At 32.8% G+C, this 18,997-nt stretch overlaps 1 protein-coding gene across 1 annotated transcript in view; it reads right to left on the reverse strand.

Annotated features, from left to right (window-relative positions):
* The window catches only part of KLHL1 (kelch like family member 1), a gene marked incomplete at both ends in the record, with an annotated part of 384,888 nt that overhangs the window by 110,893 nt on the left and 254,998 nt on the right, over positions 1-18,997 (reverse strand). Inside the window, one exon of the mRNA XM_080917315.1 lies at positions 11,455-11,641. Within this exon, the coding sequence (XP_080773441.1) occupies positions 11,455-11,641 (187 nt within the window). The remainder of the gene's footprint in view (positions 1-11,454; positions 11,642-18,997) is intronic.

The following is an 18,997-nucleotide window of genomic DNA, read 5'->3' on the forward strand; positions in this document are numbered from 1 at the left end:
AAGAGTCTGACTAACACTGAAAATTAGTGTAAAGGATGTATAGTCATTGCTATGACTAACCCTGATAATGTAATTCTTAAGATCAAGGATGGTGGTGTCATAGTGATAATAGGTGGTCACTTTCACCAAGACTTCTTGCAGTCAGGAATATGGAGCCTAAAGTGGTCACCTCTTGCACCTAAGTAAGAATCAAAGTGGAAGTATAAGGAGAGCGACCCACCCACAAAACCTTCATCCCAAAATGTGTCTTCCCTATAAGATGTGTAAGAGGAAAGATGGAGCAGAGATGGTAGGAATTGGCAAGCAATGACTGGTTCACCCCATGGACAATCCCTGACATTAGTAATGATGCCATCACATGTTTCAGATGTCAGAGGGGGAGCCCCAGCATATGAAGCCTGTAGACTTTGAAAGGGTAAAACTTGGGTCACATCCCTCTTTTGCTCTACCCATTCCTCCCATCTGAAAAAAGAATGTGAATTATTTTTCTTTTCCAAATCCCCATAGATAAGTTGATTCCAGTCCCACAACATATATTCAACATGGATTTTTGAGCAATATAGGATCTGTTCGATGTGCTCAGAATCTTGGAGATGGAATAAATACATTCCACATTACAATATGGCCATATGGTTTACCATATTTGTGCAAATTTTATGAGTTGAACATAAAGTGCCCCATATAGATTCATAAATAGTGAAACCCTGGTTCACAGTTGATTTCATTATTTTGAAAGATGAAAGAAACATTAGTAGGGGAAGTATCCTGAATAGAGGATATAGAATACTGGGGTTAAATCTTGAGTTTTCTTTTTCATCCTCATCTTATCACCTGATGTGGATGATGCCACCCAATATATCCTATGTAATTTCATTTCAATTGTTATCTCCTGTTTCTATGAAGACACTCCCACTCCCAAATCATCACCCTGGCAGTGCCCTACACTGGGGAAATGAGCCTTCATGGGACCAAGGGCTTCTCCTCCTCTTGATGCCAGACAATGTCATCCTCTATTATATCGTTAAAATTATAATCTGTTATTTCATAATTCAGGTACTGATATTAAAGGAAAGAGAGCTTTATTATGATCAGCCAAATTTAGATTTATTACATTTCTACCTATTTATATCAAAGAACTCATAGTCAATATACCTTCATAGAAAATTAGCTAATATTTTAAAGCATTATTGAGAGTTCAGTCCATTGTTCTTATTCTTAATGTATATTTTCTAAGCACAATAAATTCATACTACTTGACAGTTGTACTCATATAGCATGGTATTTGTAAATAAAGTTTTTTTTTTCCCTCATTTGCTAAATCAAGCCCTTTTTTCATGTTAGGATTGAGATGCTGATGTCTCAATGCCCGTTTATCTAGTAATGTGGTTTCAATTTTTTAGCCTTAGTCCAAAATACAAGAAAATAAATGAAAGAAAAATTGAATGCCTTGAACACTGTTCACTAGTAAATTTGTAAGTGTGGAAAAATACATATTGCATCAAAGTGCCGTGAGGGACAAGAAGTCCCATTAATTTCCATCTACAGGTATCAACACTTGAAAACATACTTTTCCTGTTTCCCAAATGATCATTTCTTTTAAAAATATAACTCTTGAAAAGTTTTCTGATGCATTAAAATGTTCTCACTTCACTGTGATTTATATTGTCATAATTGGTGACAGCTTGAGGACTTCTTAACTCTATTTTATTTTTTTGTCTCAATAGATCTTGGCAATTTATCCTTGGCAAGTCTCTTTCTCTATCAAAGAATAACTATATAGTGGAATTTCAAGGTATAGATATTTGCAAAACATATGCAAAACTCATATTCAGAAATGTAGGCTCTGAGTTGACCTATAAAAGGAGCCCTTGGTCTTGTGAAGGCTCATTTCTGCAGTGTAGGAGCATGCCAGGGCATTGAGGTGGGAATATGTGGGTAGAAGTGGGAGCATCTTCACATAAGCAGGGTGATGGGTGGAATCGGATAACAATTTAAATGTAATCGCATAAAATATCAAATACAAATGAAGAGTTACTATATTAGCATGGAAAAAAATTCATTATCACTTATATATTTTACTAAGATTGATCAAAATGAATATAGGATACTTAATGATTTATAATTTCAACAGGTATTTTATCATAAAACAACCAGCAGTCATTCATTTTTTCTTAAAACTCCTAGAGAATATATAATAATGTAGTCAAAATATTCTCCCATGAAGCTAAATAACATTATCATTAAAAGAAATTTCAATGGTTTTGATCCAGTATGTCAGCTATCATGAGAAGTATGAGATACATTTTTAGTTTCAATTGTCACAGAAGAGACAAAGCTGTAACAGCAAGTGGCATGGAATGGTAATTCACTTTTCACCTGGGACAGCCGCCTTCTGTTCCCTTTAATTGAGTTTGGCATGAGGGCGACAGTGCCCTGTGTTAAAGACTCTGGGAAGGATAGCAACACAAATTTCACTTAACTCATGAGCATCTTACCTAAATCTAAAAACATTAGTAAGAAAGCAGATACAGTGATTTAACTCAGTTCTTCCCCTGGTGTCCTTGGGGACTGTGATTCTCTGGACAAATACTCTTAACAACCTGACAGGTGAACAACAATTCCAGAAGACAGAGCTTGTGTGTAAAGCCTAGCCAGCTTAGGCTGACAAGCTGTGATTCCTGGCTTTGAGCTGTTTCTATAGCTTTGTGAAAAGCAGTGACCTTGAACCAGTAATCTCCACGATGTGCTTTAAGTTCAAAGAAAAATAACTGAAGTGGAACCAAAGTGGCTGACTTGGGTTAAAAAAGAAGCATCCAGAAGGTCAGTACTCAGAAAACAAACCACAGCATTGTTTTATTAAATCTATTTTACTCATTAATATAATAAATCAGGATGGCATCTTATTGTAACTTGATACTTGGAAAGGTTTAGGTTTTATTACACCGAATTAGAAATGAATTATTTCCTTTGTGCCAAATTTAGTTATGCTCAGTGATGTGCTTCAGAATATCCAATTATGGAATTTCAGAATGAAGAGCTCTGCTTTAAAAGTTTTTGACAGTAGAACTATGTATATACATCAAGGCAAGGAAGTAAAAGAACCAGGTCAAATCTAATATCAGCCAATATGTCACTTTCTGGTTTGTCTCTCAACAATGGGATAGTAATAGACAGATTCAGACTAAAATGATCTTGACAAGTCCTTTAATAAGAGAAAACCTACCATGCTTATCTCTAAAGATAGACACATTCTTTATGTAATACATAAGCAACTGCAAGGAATAGATTGAGTGTGAATATATCATGGCTTACTCACTGTATAATGAACAAAGGATGGAAGTCATTTCATCATTTTTAGATAGTAGTTAACTTTCTCCATGGTCGTAAACTTGTAACTTCTTTCTTCCCTCCTTTATCTTTAGTAATATTAAGAGCATTTGCTTATTAGTCTCATGGAATATTTACAGCTAGCTGACTGGACTGCCTTTGTTAGTCAAATTAATTATATGTCTCTGGCTACCAGTAGGCCATAAACAAAGATGTAATACAGCAAAAAGAAATGAAACCTACTTGCCCACTCAGTTAACCACTGAGTGCATATACTGTACCCATGGACTTGACCTTGCCATAGGCAAGGTATATTTTACTCAGTTTCATGTAGTATCTATTGCCATCCTGAGTAACAAGGTAAATGAAATAGTCCAATAATTTGATTGTGTTACCAATTGCATCTACTAAAGTCTGCTAGGACTATAGTTTTGAAAGATACTCAGAATTTTTAACTTAATACATCCCCTAAAACTAAATAGTCTACTACAATTGGTTTAGTCTGACATGAAACTATTTTCTGCTAGTCTGTGCTTACACCGTACTTAGATAAGCACATGAATGAAGCTGTGTCAACAAGAAAAGCTTATGTTTCAAGATCTTTATTCTACTTTGGATAATTAAAAAAAAAAGATAAATCTTCATAGGAACCTTCACGTCTTACCATGACATACTAGTTCTATTTCCTCATAGCTGAGAACATAATTAAGCCTCATGACTAACATAGACAACCCTCACTTTTATGATTGTGATATGCATAGATTTTTTTTAGCTTCAATAACGCCCATCTCTAAGCAGCAAGTGTCATGTTTGATAAAGTATGACACCATTACTCTAATTCCATCAAGTGGAAGCTATGTTCCCTCTTTCCAGTCCACAAATTGTTCCTGGATATATTCTCGTCCCATTATCCCACGTTGTTTATTCCAGTCAGTGCTGGCAGGTGACAGACTTTCAATCTCATGTAAGTCTATATTGCTTCCTTATGGTAAAGCTCCTAGGAGAACACACACACACACACACACACACACACACACACACACACACACACACAGACACACACACAAAGGGGGACAAACTAGAAGTGAAAATTGCAAGCAAACATCAGTAATAGTTATAAAGTCAATTGTAGACAAGCAATTAAAATGGACTTCTATTACTCGTAGTTCAAGAATTGCATCCAAACATTTTATGTTCATCTTTTATTTAAATTTTTAGCATCCTAGTCAACAAACTGTCACAGAAGGATGAGTTTTCTATCAAATCCTTGAGGAATACCATTAGATGTAGAATCAGCTTGACTAGAGGATTCATTTATTATGATATTTTAAACTTGCTTAGAAACTGCTGATTTACTGGCTAGTACTTTATATTTGTTTATATTACAGTGTCATTTTGACATCACAGTTTTTTCTAGAAATTATTTTTCTATAATTGAATCTGTTATTCAATTCATCTCTCTCTCACTCATTCACACACACCCACACACACACACACACACACACACACACACACACACAAACACCTCTCTCCCTCTTTTAAAAATGCCAGGAAATAAAAACAAAAGACAGAGTAAAATGAACCATATAAAAGGTAAACAAATGAAAAACACCCAATAAAACTTCATGGAGTCTAAAATATATATATGAAACATGCCAATCAAATTCAATCATAAAATTGTATCAGTTTTCTTTTATTTTTTCCAACCATTAAAATCTAAGAAATACAGACTAGAAACCACATAAAAATGATTGGCTGCACTTGGCCTTCAGGTCATATACAGTTAGACACTTACTTTTAAAATACTCCTAATTTGGGGAGAAAAGGGGAGATAGTAACCAAGCCTTGATCATTAAATAAAGCAAAAACGTATTTGTGTTTAGAAGGAAGATGTTTCAGTTCACATTGTTCATGTCCAATGTCATTCATGAGTGTGTCTTCTTCAGTCATAACACCACATACAGCAGCCATAGAGCTCACGTGCCCTACCTTCCTGCTGACTTTTGCATTCAACTTTCTCTATGTCTAATAATATTTCCATTCATTGTTTGATAATTTGTTTGAGACTGTAACCGTCTGTATAGCTTAAGCTGAAATATAAGAGAGTTTTTGGGATAGTTTTTTACTGGAATTAATCGTAGTTACTTTAATTGTTGATCAGCAAATGTTTTAGGATAATTATTATTTGAAAACCTTAAAAATACAGAAAAATGAGAAAATTCAGGAGTGGACTGAATGTGTTGTATTCTATATTTCCAATACTATTTTTCTAAAGTTTTTGAAGGATCATATTTCTTTTTCTTATTCATTTATTTACTTTGTCTATATGCGTATATGAGTCAATCTAAGGACAGCGTCCAGAGAACAACTTGAGGGAATCAATCCTGTTTTTTTTAACATATAAGATTTGGACATTACTCTAATCTTGATAGTAAACAAGGTAGATAGTCATCTACCTAGCCTGACATAGTGTCCCTTATTTGGAAGAAAAATATTAGCAAAATTACCAGAAATTCATATTTAGTACCAAATGTGTAAGTGTATCTAAAATAATTTAAAAAAGATAGAAGAAAACTTTATTTGTATTATCTGTGGTCAAATGTACAATTAAAAAACTTTTATATTTATAAAGAACACACATTTGTATATATTGGGATCAAATTCTATCAAATTCTATTTTGCAGTCACAGGATTGAGAAGAATGTGTATATATTTTACTTATATGAGTACACATTTATATGTTTCTCTCTCTAGATATACCAGAATAAGGCACTGGATCCCTTTACAGATGGTTATAAGGCACCATGGGATTTTTGGGAATTAAACTCAGGACCTCTGGAAAAGCAGTTAGTGCTTAAGACAGGAAAGGGAATAACATTTTAAATGTAAATAAGTAAAATATACAATAAAAGAAGAAAATATGTTCATATTTAAATGCAATGTTTGGGAAGATAAAAGTTAATACATAATAGTTTTTGTAGTATTTAGAAGTAATGACAGCAACCCATTTTATGATTCATAATCATTGATGTAATCATTGATGAAGTTTTGTGAAAGTGTGATTTTTATGTGATTTTGTATAATAAACAGTTTTGTAAACTGTATGTCTTAAGTAGTGATAAATCATGGCTGCACATAGACATGTGTGGAGTGAATGCATATATGAAGTCACAAGTCAGAGTCTCGTATCTTAAGCAGCCTGTCCAATTAATATTAGAAATGATAATAATAACATATTCATATATTATGAATTATATATGAAAGACAGTCTCTTTCTAAGCCTAGGCTCATCCTTTCATCTGGGTGAACTCAACATTAAATTCCGCAGATCATCCTATCTTTTACCCTAATGGTGATGGAGTTAGAGTTATGTGCTGCAAAACTCACCTGTTTACATGTTTGTCTTCAAGTCTTATGTTTTCACAACATGTTATTTACCCACCAAGACATTTCCCAAGCTCAGCAGATAGTCTTTGGAAGTACAGAGGAGAACACTGACTGTAGACCCACACAAGGAGACTTAGGAAAAATGGCATGTTTCCCTAGTGTACTAATTTCATAAGTGTGTTCATCTGTCAACTCACACACAGAAACACCTACAGTTATTGCATCTCACCAAAGGTAAATATAAGCAACTCTACATAGCTGTTATAATCTAGTTAATAATACATATGCTGATGTAGCTGTGGTGAACTGCATTAATGTCTATGACACCGAATTGGATATATGAGTAGAAAATGAACAAGACAAGCACGATATTAAATCATATCATCCACTCAAATGTATGGGTTCTCAGTGTTCAATTCTGACATTTTGTAAGTTCAAATACTATGACAAATATTTTGAATAGATCAAAAAGTTGAAAATAGGTGCTTTCAGTATAACTAAATTTGTAAGACTACTAAAAATAGATATGCATGGTTTTAGTTTAGTGTTAGCTAAAAAAGAGAATATTATGGTTTATGAATAATAATATTTATATTATTGGTGTGAACCTTTAAAACGTTACTTGACTCAAATTTTAATAATAATTTTTAAAGCATAATTTTGCTTGGGTCATAGATACTTAGACTCTTTCTAGAAATATGGCTTAATGAAAATTTTTAATTCATTGTTTTCATTAAAATTTACTTTTCTGTTAGTGTTTGTAGGGAAATCTGTATACAATTAATTTATCGGTTGTGTTTAAGGGATGAAACTGGAAAAATGCTGGTGGTAAGTGAATCAATCTTATGTATATTTCTTTGTCATTAAGACATGTAATTCCATTTCAAAAGCACATGTTATTTTCAGACTGTTGCCAAGGAAAAACAAAACTTTAAGAAAGTAATAGCCAATAAGCTGATAAATGGATACTAGCCCCCCAAAATCTTTGAATACCCAAGAAACAATTCACAGATCTTATGAAGTTCAAAAAGAAGGAAGGACAAAATGTAGATGCCTCTGTACTGTGTGAAGGGAGAATAAAACACCCACAGGAGAAAATACTGAGACAAGTAGAAAAGCAGGGATTGAAGAAAAAAAAATCATTCAAAGATGCCCCACCTGGATTCAATTCTATATACAGCCACTAAACCCAAGCACTATTGCTGATGCCAAGAAGTTCTTACTGGCAGGAACCAGATATGGATGCCTCCTCAGATACTCTGTCAGAGCCATACAGATACAGTTGAGGATGCTTGCAGCTAACCATCAGACTGAACAGGGTTTCTTGGTGAACGAGCTAGAAAAAGAACTGAAGGAGATGAAAGGGTTTGCAACCTTGTGGGAAGAACAACAGTATCAACCAAACAACCCTCCAGAACTCCCAGGGACTAAAACAACAAACAATGAGCAAATATGAAGATACCCATGGCTCCAGCTGCATATGTAGCAGAGAATATCATTTTTTAACATCAGTGGGAGAAGTAGCCTTTGGTCCTGTGAGGGCAAATTTTCCCAAAGTGGAGGAATGCCAATGCACTGTGGTAAAAAGGATGATTAGGAGATCGAGCACCTTCATGGAAGCAAGGGGAGTTGCAGGAGAAATGGGACTGGGGAGAAATGAAAGAATAATAAAAATTATTCAAGTTTGGAAATATAAACATGTTCTTATCATTAAAAATACAGCTAATCCATAGATTTAAAAATTATGCTTCTTGGGAATTTCAAGTTTTTTGGGTGTTGGGGTGAGGCTAGTATCTGCTTACAAGGGAGTGCATAGCTTGAGTGCTCTTTTGTGACTGTGTTACATCACTCAGGATGATAGTTGAAGTTCCACCCATTTGCCTAGAAATTTCATGAACTTGTTGTTTTTAATAGCTGAGTAGTACTTCATTATGTACATGTTTAACAATTTCTGTATCTATTCTTCTGTTGAAGGACATTGGGTTCTTTCAAGCTTCTGGCTATTATAAATAAGGCTGCTATGAGCACTGTTGAGCATGAGTCCTTGTTAGATGTTGGGGCTTCTTTTGGGTATATGCCCAGGAGTGGTGTAGCTGGGTCCTCAGATAGTACTATGCCCAAATTCCGGAAAAACCACAAGACTTATTTCCAGAGTAGTTGTACCAGTTTACAATCCCACCAACAGTGGAGGAGTGTTCCTTTTTTTCCATATCCCCGCCAGCATCTGCTGATACTTGAGTTCTTGATCTTAGCCATTCTGACTGGTGTAAGGTGGAATTTTTGGATTGTTTTGATTTGCATTTCCATGATGACTAGGGATGTTGAGCATTTCTTTGGGTGCCTCTTAGCCATTCGATATTCCTCAGCTGAGAAGTCTCTGTGTAGCTCTGTACCACATTTTTAATAGAATAATTTGATTCCCTAAGGTCTAACTTCTTGAGTTCTTTGTACATATTAAATATTAGCCCTCTATCAGATGTAAGATTGGTAAAGATCTTTTATCAATCTGTGGGTTGCCATTTTGTCATTTTGTCAATGGTCTTTGCGTTACAGAAGCTTTGCAATTTCATGCAGTTCCATTTGTTAATTCTTGATCTTAGAACATAAGACATTGGTTTTCTGCTCAGAAAAAAATTCCCTGTGGCTATGAGTTCTATGTTCTTCCCTACTTTCTGTTCTATTAGGTTCAGTGCACCTGATTTTATGTAAAGGTCTTTGATACCATCTGACTTGTGCTTTGTATAAGGAGATAAGAAGGGATCAATTTGTATTTTTCTGCATGTTGACTGCCAGTTGACCAAGTACCATCAGTTGAAGAGGCTAGCCCCCAACCCACAACCCCCAAAAAACTCGGAATACCCAAAAAACCATCCACAAAATTTATGAAGCTCAAAAAGAATGCAGACCACCAGAATGTGGATACCTCAGTCCTTCTTATCAGGGAGAGAAAATCAGGGGAGGAAATACAAGGTCAAACAAAGGATCAGGGATTGAAGAAAGAAAATCTACAGACCACCTCACCTGGAGAACCACCTCATATGCAGCCACAAAATCCAAGCACTATTTCTTATGCCAAGAAGTGTTTACTGACAGAAACCAGATATGAATATCTCCTTAGAGGATCTCCCAGACTCATATAGATACAGATGAAGATGGTTGCATCTAATAATCAAACTGAATATAGGGACCTGAATGAAAGATCTAGAGAAAGAACTGAAAGGCTTGCATCCTCATCTTTAGAGAAGACATTCAGAGTTCCCAAGCAGAGGAGAATGTCTTAGATCTTTGCTGATTTATAGGATTCATCACAAGTTAATATTAGTTATTCCTTGTAAAAATCTGTTTTAATACTTCACATTTCTTAAATAGTTCATGGTCTTTCTGAAGTGGAACTTCATATCTACACATTTATTTTTTTCATCATTTTTAACTTTCTATCACAAAAGAATGTTAAGCCCACATCTGTGTGTGTGTATATACATTTCAATTTTTGTATAAAAATATAAATTAGGTTAGGTAATTGAACATAATATTTAATTAATTACTGAAACTAATACACTGAAAGTAATAGAATAGGATGTAGGGAAGAGCCTCGAACATATAGGCACATGAGAAATTTTGCCTAAGTGAACACCAATGGTGTATGCTCTAAGAAAAAATGTCAACAAATGGGAAAGGACATGGTGTTGAGGTGGAATTCAGTGGCTGAGAGCAGGAGCATCCACAGAGAAGAAGGGGATGGAGGATGGGATAGGAGATACTGGGAAAGGGGATATTATTTTAAATGTAAATACATAAACTGTCTAATACAAAAAAAACCAGAAAATTAAATATAGGAACCCTGAAAAAAAGATTATTTAAAGAGTAACAGCTATTGAAAAGATAAAAATTCAAATTAACACTCCAGGTTTTTTTTGTTGTTGTTGTTGTTGTTGTTTTGAAACTATAGTTATGTTTTGGTCATATTTATTCATCATTTAGTGTTTACAACAATTGTCCTCTCAATATTTATAAATGCAATTGATCATACATGATAACTTTTCATTGTGAAATATACCATTTAAAAATGGAAATTGGCATTCATTCAACAGAGTATACACAGTTTGCCTGTAACTTTCAGTGTATGTGCTACAAGACATGAATGAACATATATGTGTGTATATGTGTCTTCTGTGTAATCTAAAAAGATAAAGAGAACTAATGTATTCAGATTTAACATATTTTTCCAAAACCTATACAGCAAAGTCTTAAAGTGTACATATCATTTATAAACAAACCAAGAAATTTTTGATACACAAAATTAAATTCAAGCTTTACTATTTCCACTGACCTTAAACTAATTGCTATATATTCATTTTTCTGTCTTCAGTGTAAGATGTTCAGCTCCTGAGTAGTAGAACCACTTCATCACTGCACTTAGAGAATCTCTATCTACTCATAATGGGTTTAGTTTTCATATAAATGAAGTTTCATTCTAAAATATTTAACATATATTACATGGTTTCCAAGTTGATCATTTAAATTATATTTTTATTTCAAATATAATAAATTAGTGTTATGAAGACATAGAATCAGGAACTACAGATTATGAAATAGAGTTTTAAAGTTTCCCTTAATATTTAATTACATTATTTTAATATAATTACGTATAAGTATTGCTAGCTTACACAACTTACATAATTCAAATTGAATCATGATACAGTGTAAGGTATGGGTTAATGCAGATGTAGATTAACATACCTTTGTTATTATCCATTCCACCCACTGCATAAAGAGTTCCAACTGTAGATTTTCTGGGCTTAGTTCGTGGGCTTTGCATTAAAGTTCTTCTTTCTGGCAATAGATGGTATTTCATTGCTTCCAGAATCAGTTTTTGACATTCCAAATCATTCTTGAATAGTGCATGGTTTTCAAGGTCAGCCAGAATCTGTGAATAATACACACTCACTGTTAATAGTGTATGTTAAATTGTTGAGTATATGTATTAACCTTAGAAGCATATTTCCTTCGCCATTATTCTTACATTGGAAACATGATGGTAATATTTCCTATTTTTCTTTCAAAATCTGCATATTGTGACCAGAACATTTAAATGTGGAATTCTTGTTAATAATTTGATTCCTTAAATTCATTACTCTTCCAATGTTAATATATATGTAAATGTTCATTTATATAATAGGGGTTGATTGAAAATTGTTGACATTAATGTGACTTCTAGCTAATCGTCATTGGTTAATTTTAGCTTATAAATAATTGTGTGTTCTTTTTATCAAAATGGAAAGTACAGGTAAAAAATTATTTTAATAAATATAAACTCAATTTGTTGAGTATTAAGTTAGAGGCATTAATACTCTAGTGGGTGAAATTATTTTAATAGTTTAAGATAATTAAAATACATTTTTAAATTAATGTCATTAAACAGTATTCTCTACTATCATTTTGGCATTTTAATATTGCATGGAGAAAAGGTATACTGTTTATATGAATATCATTTTCAACTTGTATTTGAAAATAATTATTGGAGAGCAAATTATTAGTAACTTCAATTTTAGTTTTAAAATGGTTATGGATATTAGTCATTCAAGTGCTTCTAACTTCGATAACTTTGTGTTCTACAGAATGCATTAAATAAACAGTATGCCTTACATAACAGAAATATTAGCTACTTACCTCACAGCTTGTCAAATCTTAGTAAACAAATAAGATTATGTGAATTGAACAAAATTTTGACGCTACTCAATTTTTTTGTTTCAGCATTTTTGAAAATACAGATAATGATCTTTTATCCAATTTAAGATAAATTTTTAAATATTAAACCACACTAAATATTATCATAATTAAACATAATAAAATATAGATTTATATGTTTTAAAATATCACAGTCTAATTAAAGTATAAATAGTCTAATAATAAAGTAAGAAAGTATTTACAATTTTTTGCATTATAGTCTTCTTAAAATAAAAATTAACATCACTGAAGGAGTTAAAATTTGATCAATACACTTGTAGATATTTGAAAATATTTATTTTTATACAATTAATTAGAGTGCATTATTATTATTAACATAATATATTACCTAATAGTCTTAGATTCCCTAGGACATTTAATGAGAACAAATGTTGAATTTTCTAAAAGTGTTTTTCTGTATCCAATGAGTTAATCATATTCTTTATGTCTTCATGTCTGTAAAATATATTTGTTTATGTACCTTTGTTGAACTATACCTGTACCTTTGCAATAAAACTGGTGGATGATATTTTTGATGCATTTTAATTATATTTGAAAGTGTTTTGTTGTAAATACTTAGTCCACATTTTATCAAAGACATTAGCCTTTAAAATTTTTTTTCTCATGGATATTATTCAGGGTATGAGATAAAGATCATGCTGCATTCTAATGATCAATATTTGTTTTAAATTTTCTATCTTGCTGAATCATTTGAAAATGAATTTTTAAAATTTATCTTTGAAGATCTAACAAATTTTTATGATTCATTTATCTGTCTTTGGAAATTCTAATATGGGAAATATTTTAAGTCCAGCTTATTCCTAATTCAATATTATAGGTTTATTTTAATTATTAATTTCACAGGCAAATGGTTGACACTTCAGTCACATTACGTGAAGAAATTCAGACACAGAAAGACAAATTTAATGTTTCATCTAATTGGTGGTTATTTTCTATCTACAGATAAATGTATCTCTTAACATTTATCTGAGACACTTTTGTTAGCAGTAGATGATATAATTAGCTGAAAGATAGGTACCAAGTCATATGTAACAGGTACATAGAATAAAAAAGGGAAATTACTTAAATGGGACATCTGCATCACACCTGTTCATTCAAGGATCTAAAATAACTGACTGAAAATAATGTGGAAAGAATCTTTAAAAAAAATAGACAATAGATAAAGAGAAGAAAATATTGTCTTCTGGACACAAGAAGGCAAATGTACATATTGCTTTATACTGGTTATGATAACATACACAATTTCTATGAAACTCAAGTCATATTAGGTCACTGAATCAAGAGGTAGACATAAAGTCTCAACCCAAATTGAAAATTTATTGACAATGATAGCTGCTTAAGAAGCACAGTTTCATTTCTTTAAGAATGTAAATCCTAAAAAGTCTACCATGCTCCAGTAGAAATATGTATTCACATCTAAGAATCAGTGGATGCAATTTAGATTGATATGTTAAAAACAAAAAAAAAAAAAAAAAAAAAAAAACAATCCAACAAACAAAAAAGCAAGACACAAGTCTGGGAGATAAGGAATTGGAAGAGGATCTCAGGGCTGTTGAGAAATGTAGGTAAATGATTAAGTCCCACTATATAAAATTCTTATACAACCAAGTATAATGTTTTAATTTTCAATAAATATTAATAATTAAGATAAAATTTAAAAAGCGGTAAGCTAATAGAATTTTGCAAAGTATATTAATCACATTCATATCTTTCCTGTGCTCATGAATTTATGGTAATTTAGAGGATAACACTGTGTAAAGACTTGAAGAAATAGCTGAGCTGAATATATATTAAAGTAGTAGTAATGATGTGCCATTGACTTGTTAGATTTTAAAAAAAAACTACATCACATTTGACCACAGGATGACAGAATCTTATATTTTTTTATTTAAGAACAGCATTTCCAATAGAGTCTTTAAAACCCATAGACAGTTGTGATACACAATCTAAGACACCCCAGATGCCATCTCAGTGTACAACACCAGCACAGAAAGAAATGAATACACCAACAAACCTGAAAATTAGCAAGCTAAACTAAAATCCTATCTCACAAAGAAAAAGAGTCCTTTAAAGTGGTTATAAATAACTCACTGAAAGAAATACAGAAAAATAAAATTAAGCAGGTGAAGGAATTGTATAAAGTGCTCTGAGACCTAAAAGTGAAAGTAGGAACAATAAATAAAACACATAAAGACAAACCTGGAAATGAAAAAAACCTAAGAAAGAGGTTATGAATTAGAGTTATAAGTTTCACCAACAGAATACAAGAGATAGAAGGAGAATCGCAAGTGTAGAAGATACCTTAGAACAGATTGACAAAACTGTCAAAAAATTCAAAACATAAAAATCTTCGAATGCAAGACATCCAGAAAATTCAGGACATAATGAAAACACTAAATCTAAGAATAATTAGAACAATAGAGAACAAAGATTTTTCCAGTTCACAGAAACTGAAAATATCTTCAACAAAATTATAGACAAAAATTTCCCCAACCGAAAGTAAGTGATGGTCATAAAGGTACAAGAAGCTTATAAAACAACCCCCTACACACAGACACACAGACACACAGACACACACACACACACACACACACACACACACACACACACACACACAAGCAATCAAACAAAATGGAAACAGAAAAAAAAATCCTATTGTCACATAATAATCTAAACACAAAGCCCACAGAAAAAGAATTAATATTAATGTAAGGTACAAAGATACCTATCAGAATTATACCAGACTTCTCCACAGAGATTATAAAAGCCAGAAGAGCCTGGTCAGAGCTCATGCAGACTCTAAGAGAACACAAAGGCTAGTACAGGCTACTATAGCCAGTGAAACTCTTAATCAACATAGATAGAGAAACCAAAATTTCCAGAACAAAACCAAACTCAAACAGTATCTATTTACCAATCAAGCTCTATAGAGAATACTAGAGGGAAAACTCCAACACAAGGAAGGTAGCTAGAACAACAACAAAAATCACAAGATATTTAGCATCTCATAGGGAAGACAAAAGGAGAGAACCAAAAGCACATAAAGCCACCTACAAAAATAAATGAAACAGGAACCAACAGTCATATGCCTTTGATATCTCTTAACATTGTTAGACTCAATTCGCCTATAATAAGGCAAAAGCTAACAGACTGAATATGCAAAAAAAAAAAATGAGCCAGTGTCTTCCTGCATACAAGAAACAAACCTCAATAACAAAAACATACATTATCTCAGAGTAAAAGGATGGAAAAAATTCTTTCAAGCACATGGTCCCAAGAAACAAGATGGAGTTGCCATTCTAATATCCAAAAAAATAGACTTAAACAAAAAGTTATCAAGCTTTATGTTGAAGGACATTTCATATTAATCAATGATAATAATCTACCAAGAGAAAGTCTCAATTCTGATCATTTTTGCCCCAAATTCAAGGGCACCAACATTAATAAAAGAAACTTTCCTAAATCTCAAAATATATTGAAATCCACACAATGATGTTCGGAGAATTCAACACCCCAATCTCACCAATAAAAGGGAAACTAAACATAAACACAGAGAACTAATACAGGTTATCAACCAAATGGACTTAACAAATACCAACCAAATATTTTACCCAGTAAGAAAAGATTAAATCGTTTTCTCAGCACCTCATGGTGCCTTCTCCAAAATTGACAAGCCCTTAATCTATAGAAGAAGATTGTAATAATTCTGTGCACCCTATAGATCACCACGATTAAAGGCTAGTTTTTAATTATAGCAGTCACAAGAGAAAGTTCACATACACTTAAGAACTAAACAACTCTTTACTCAATGACAATTTGGTCAGTGAAAAAAGAAAGAAAGAAAGAAAGGAAGGAAGGAAGGAAGGAAGGAAGGAAGGAAGGAAGGAAGTAAGGAAAGAAGGAAGGAAATTAAAGTTATCCTTGAGTTTAATGAAAATGTTGACACAGTATACCCAAATTGATGGGAAACTGAAAATAGTGCTAAGAGGAAAATTCATAGCACTAGTAAATAACCTGGAGAGATTTTACATTAGCAACTTTACAACATATCTGAGAGCTCTAGAACATAAAGAAGCAAACTCTCCCAGGGAGTGTAGAAGGCAGGAAATAGTCAAACTCTGGGCTGAAGTCAAACAAACAGAAAGAAAGAGAACAATACAAAGAATGAACAAATGCAAAACCTGGCTCTTTGAGAGTTTCCATGGTAGATAAACCCCTGGCCAAACTAATTAAAGGGCCCAGAGGCAATATCCAAATCTACAAAATCAGAAAGGAAAAGGGAGACATAGCATCAGAAAAAACTATACTTAACAAAACTGAAAAAAACTAGATGAAATGAATGGTTTTGAATACAGATACAATATATCAATGTTAAATCAAGAGCAGGTAAACTATCTAAACAGGCCCATATCCCATAAGGAAATAGAAGTCATTAAAAACCTCCCAACCAATACCGTCCAAGGATCAGAAGGGTTTAATTTGGAATTATACTAGACCTTCAAAACCTGAAACCAATATTTCTCAAACTATTCCGTAAAATCGAAACAGAAGAAACATTACCACATTTATTTTATGAAGCCACAATTCCTCTGATTCCTAATCCACAGAAGAACCTAATGAAAACAAAAAACATCAGAGCAATCTTGATTATGAATACAGATGAAAAATTACACAATAAAATTCTTGCTAACTGAATCCAAGAACACATCAAAGCCATCATCCACCACAATCAAGTAGGCTTCACCCCAAGGATACAGTGTTGTTTCAATATATAAAAATATATTAATGTAATTCACTATATTAAAGAATTCAAAGAAAATAATCATCTCCTTAGATGCAGAGAAAGCAGTTGACAAAACACAACACCCCTTCCTGTTAAAAGTATTGGAGACTTCAGGAATTCAAAGTCCATACCTAATCATAATAAAAGCAATTTACTGCCAACCAGCAGCCACTATCAAATTAAATGGAGAGATACTTGAAGCAATATCATTAAAACTAGGGACAAGACTAGAATGGCTGATCTCCCCATATCTATTCAGTATAGTACTCAAAGTGTTATCGAGAACAATGAGAGAACAAAAAGAGATCAGGGTGTTAAAGAAGAAATAAAGGTATTAGCAAGTTATATAATAATATACATAAGCAACCCAAAAATACTGCCACAGTTCTTCTCCAGGTGACAAAGAACTTCATCAAAGTTGCCAGATAGAAAATTAACTAAAATAAGTTAGTGGCCTTCCTTCATACAAATGATAGACAGGCTGAGAAAGAAATTAGGAAAACAACTCCTACCACAACAGCCACAAATAGTATAAAATATGTTGAGGTAACAGTAACTAAACAAGTAAAAGATCTACATGAAAATAACTTCAAGTTTCTCAAGAAAAAAATAGAATAAGATCTCAGAAAATGGAAAAATCCACCATCCTCCAGAATAACACAGTAAAAATGGCCATCCTACCAATGGTAATCTACAGATTCAGTGCAATCCCCATCAAAATCCCTCAAGAAAATCCCTAAATATTCTTCAAGGACATGGAAAAAGGAATTTTCAAATTTATCTAGGGAGAAAAAATAGAATAACAAAAACTATTCTTAAGAATGAAAGAACAGCTGGGGAAATCACTATCCATGACCTCAAGGCTTACTACAGAGCTATAGTAAAAATTGCATGGTATTGGTACAGAAACAGACATATTGATGAATGGAATAGAATTGAAGATTCAAAAGAACCACACACTTATGCATACTCAATATTTAACAAAGAAGCCAAAAATATACAATGGAAAAAAGTAAGCATTATCAGTAAATGGTGCTGGTCTAACTGGCTGTCTGTATGTAGAAAAAGAAAGATAGACCCATATTTGTCACCTTGCACAATATTTAAGTCCAAGTAGTTCAAAGAAAAGACCTCAATGTAAAACCAGATACAGTCAATCTAATAGAAGAAAAAGTAGAAAAGAGCCCTGAACTTTATGGCCAATGGGGGGAGATTTCCTAAACATAACTCTGATGGTTCACATTCTAAGATCAAGAATTGACAAAGAGGATCTTATGAAACAACCCTGAAAACCTAGGAAAAAACTAGGAAAGACATTGGGAATCATAGATTTTAGCATCACCAACAGAATACAAGAGATGAAGGAGAGAATCTCAGGAGCAGAAGATACCATAGAAATCATTGATACAACAGTCAGAGAAAATGCAAAACTCAAAAAGATTCTAAAGCAAAATATCCAGGAAATTCTGCATATAATGAGAAGACCAAAACTAAGGCTAACAGGTATAGAAAAGATTGAAAACTCACAACTTAAAGGCCCAGTAAATATTTTCAACAAAATTATAGAAGAAAACTTTCCTAAACTAAAAATAGAGATGATCATGACCATACAAGAAGCTTACAGAACCCCAAATAGAATAGACCAAAAAAGAAATTTTTACTGACACAAAATTGTCAAAAAAAAAATGCTCAAAATAAATAAAGAATACTAAAAGTAGTAAGGGAAAAGGACAGAAAACATATAAAGGCAGA

The sequence above is a fragment of the Micromys minutus genome (genome assembly GCF_963924665.1).
Source record: "Micromys minutus genome assembly, chromosome: 5".
NCBI classification, from domain to species: Eukaryota; Metazoa; Chordata; class Mammalia; order Rodentia; family Muridae; genus Micromys; species Micromys minutus.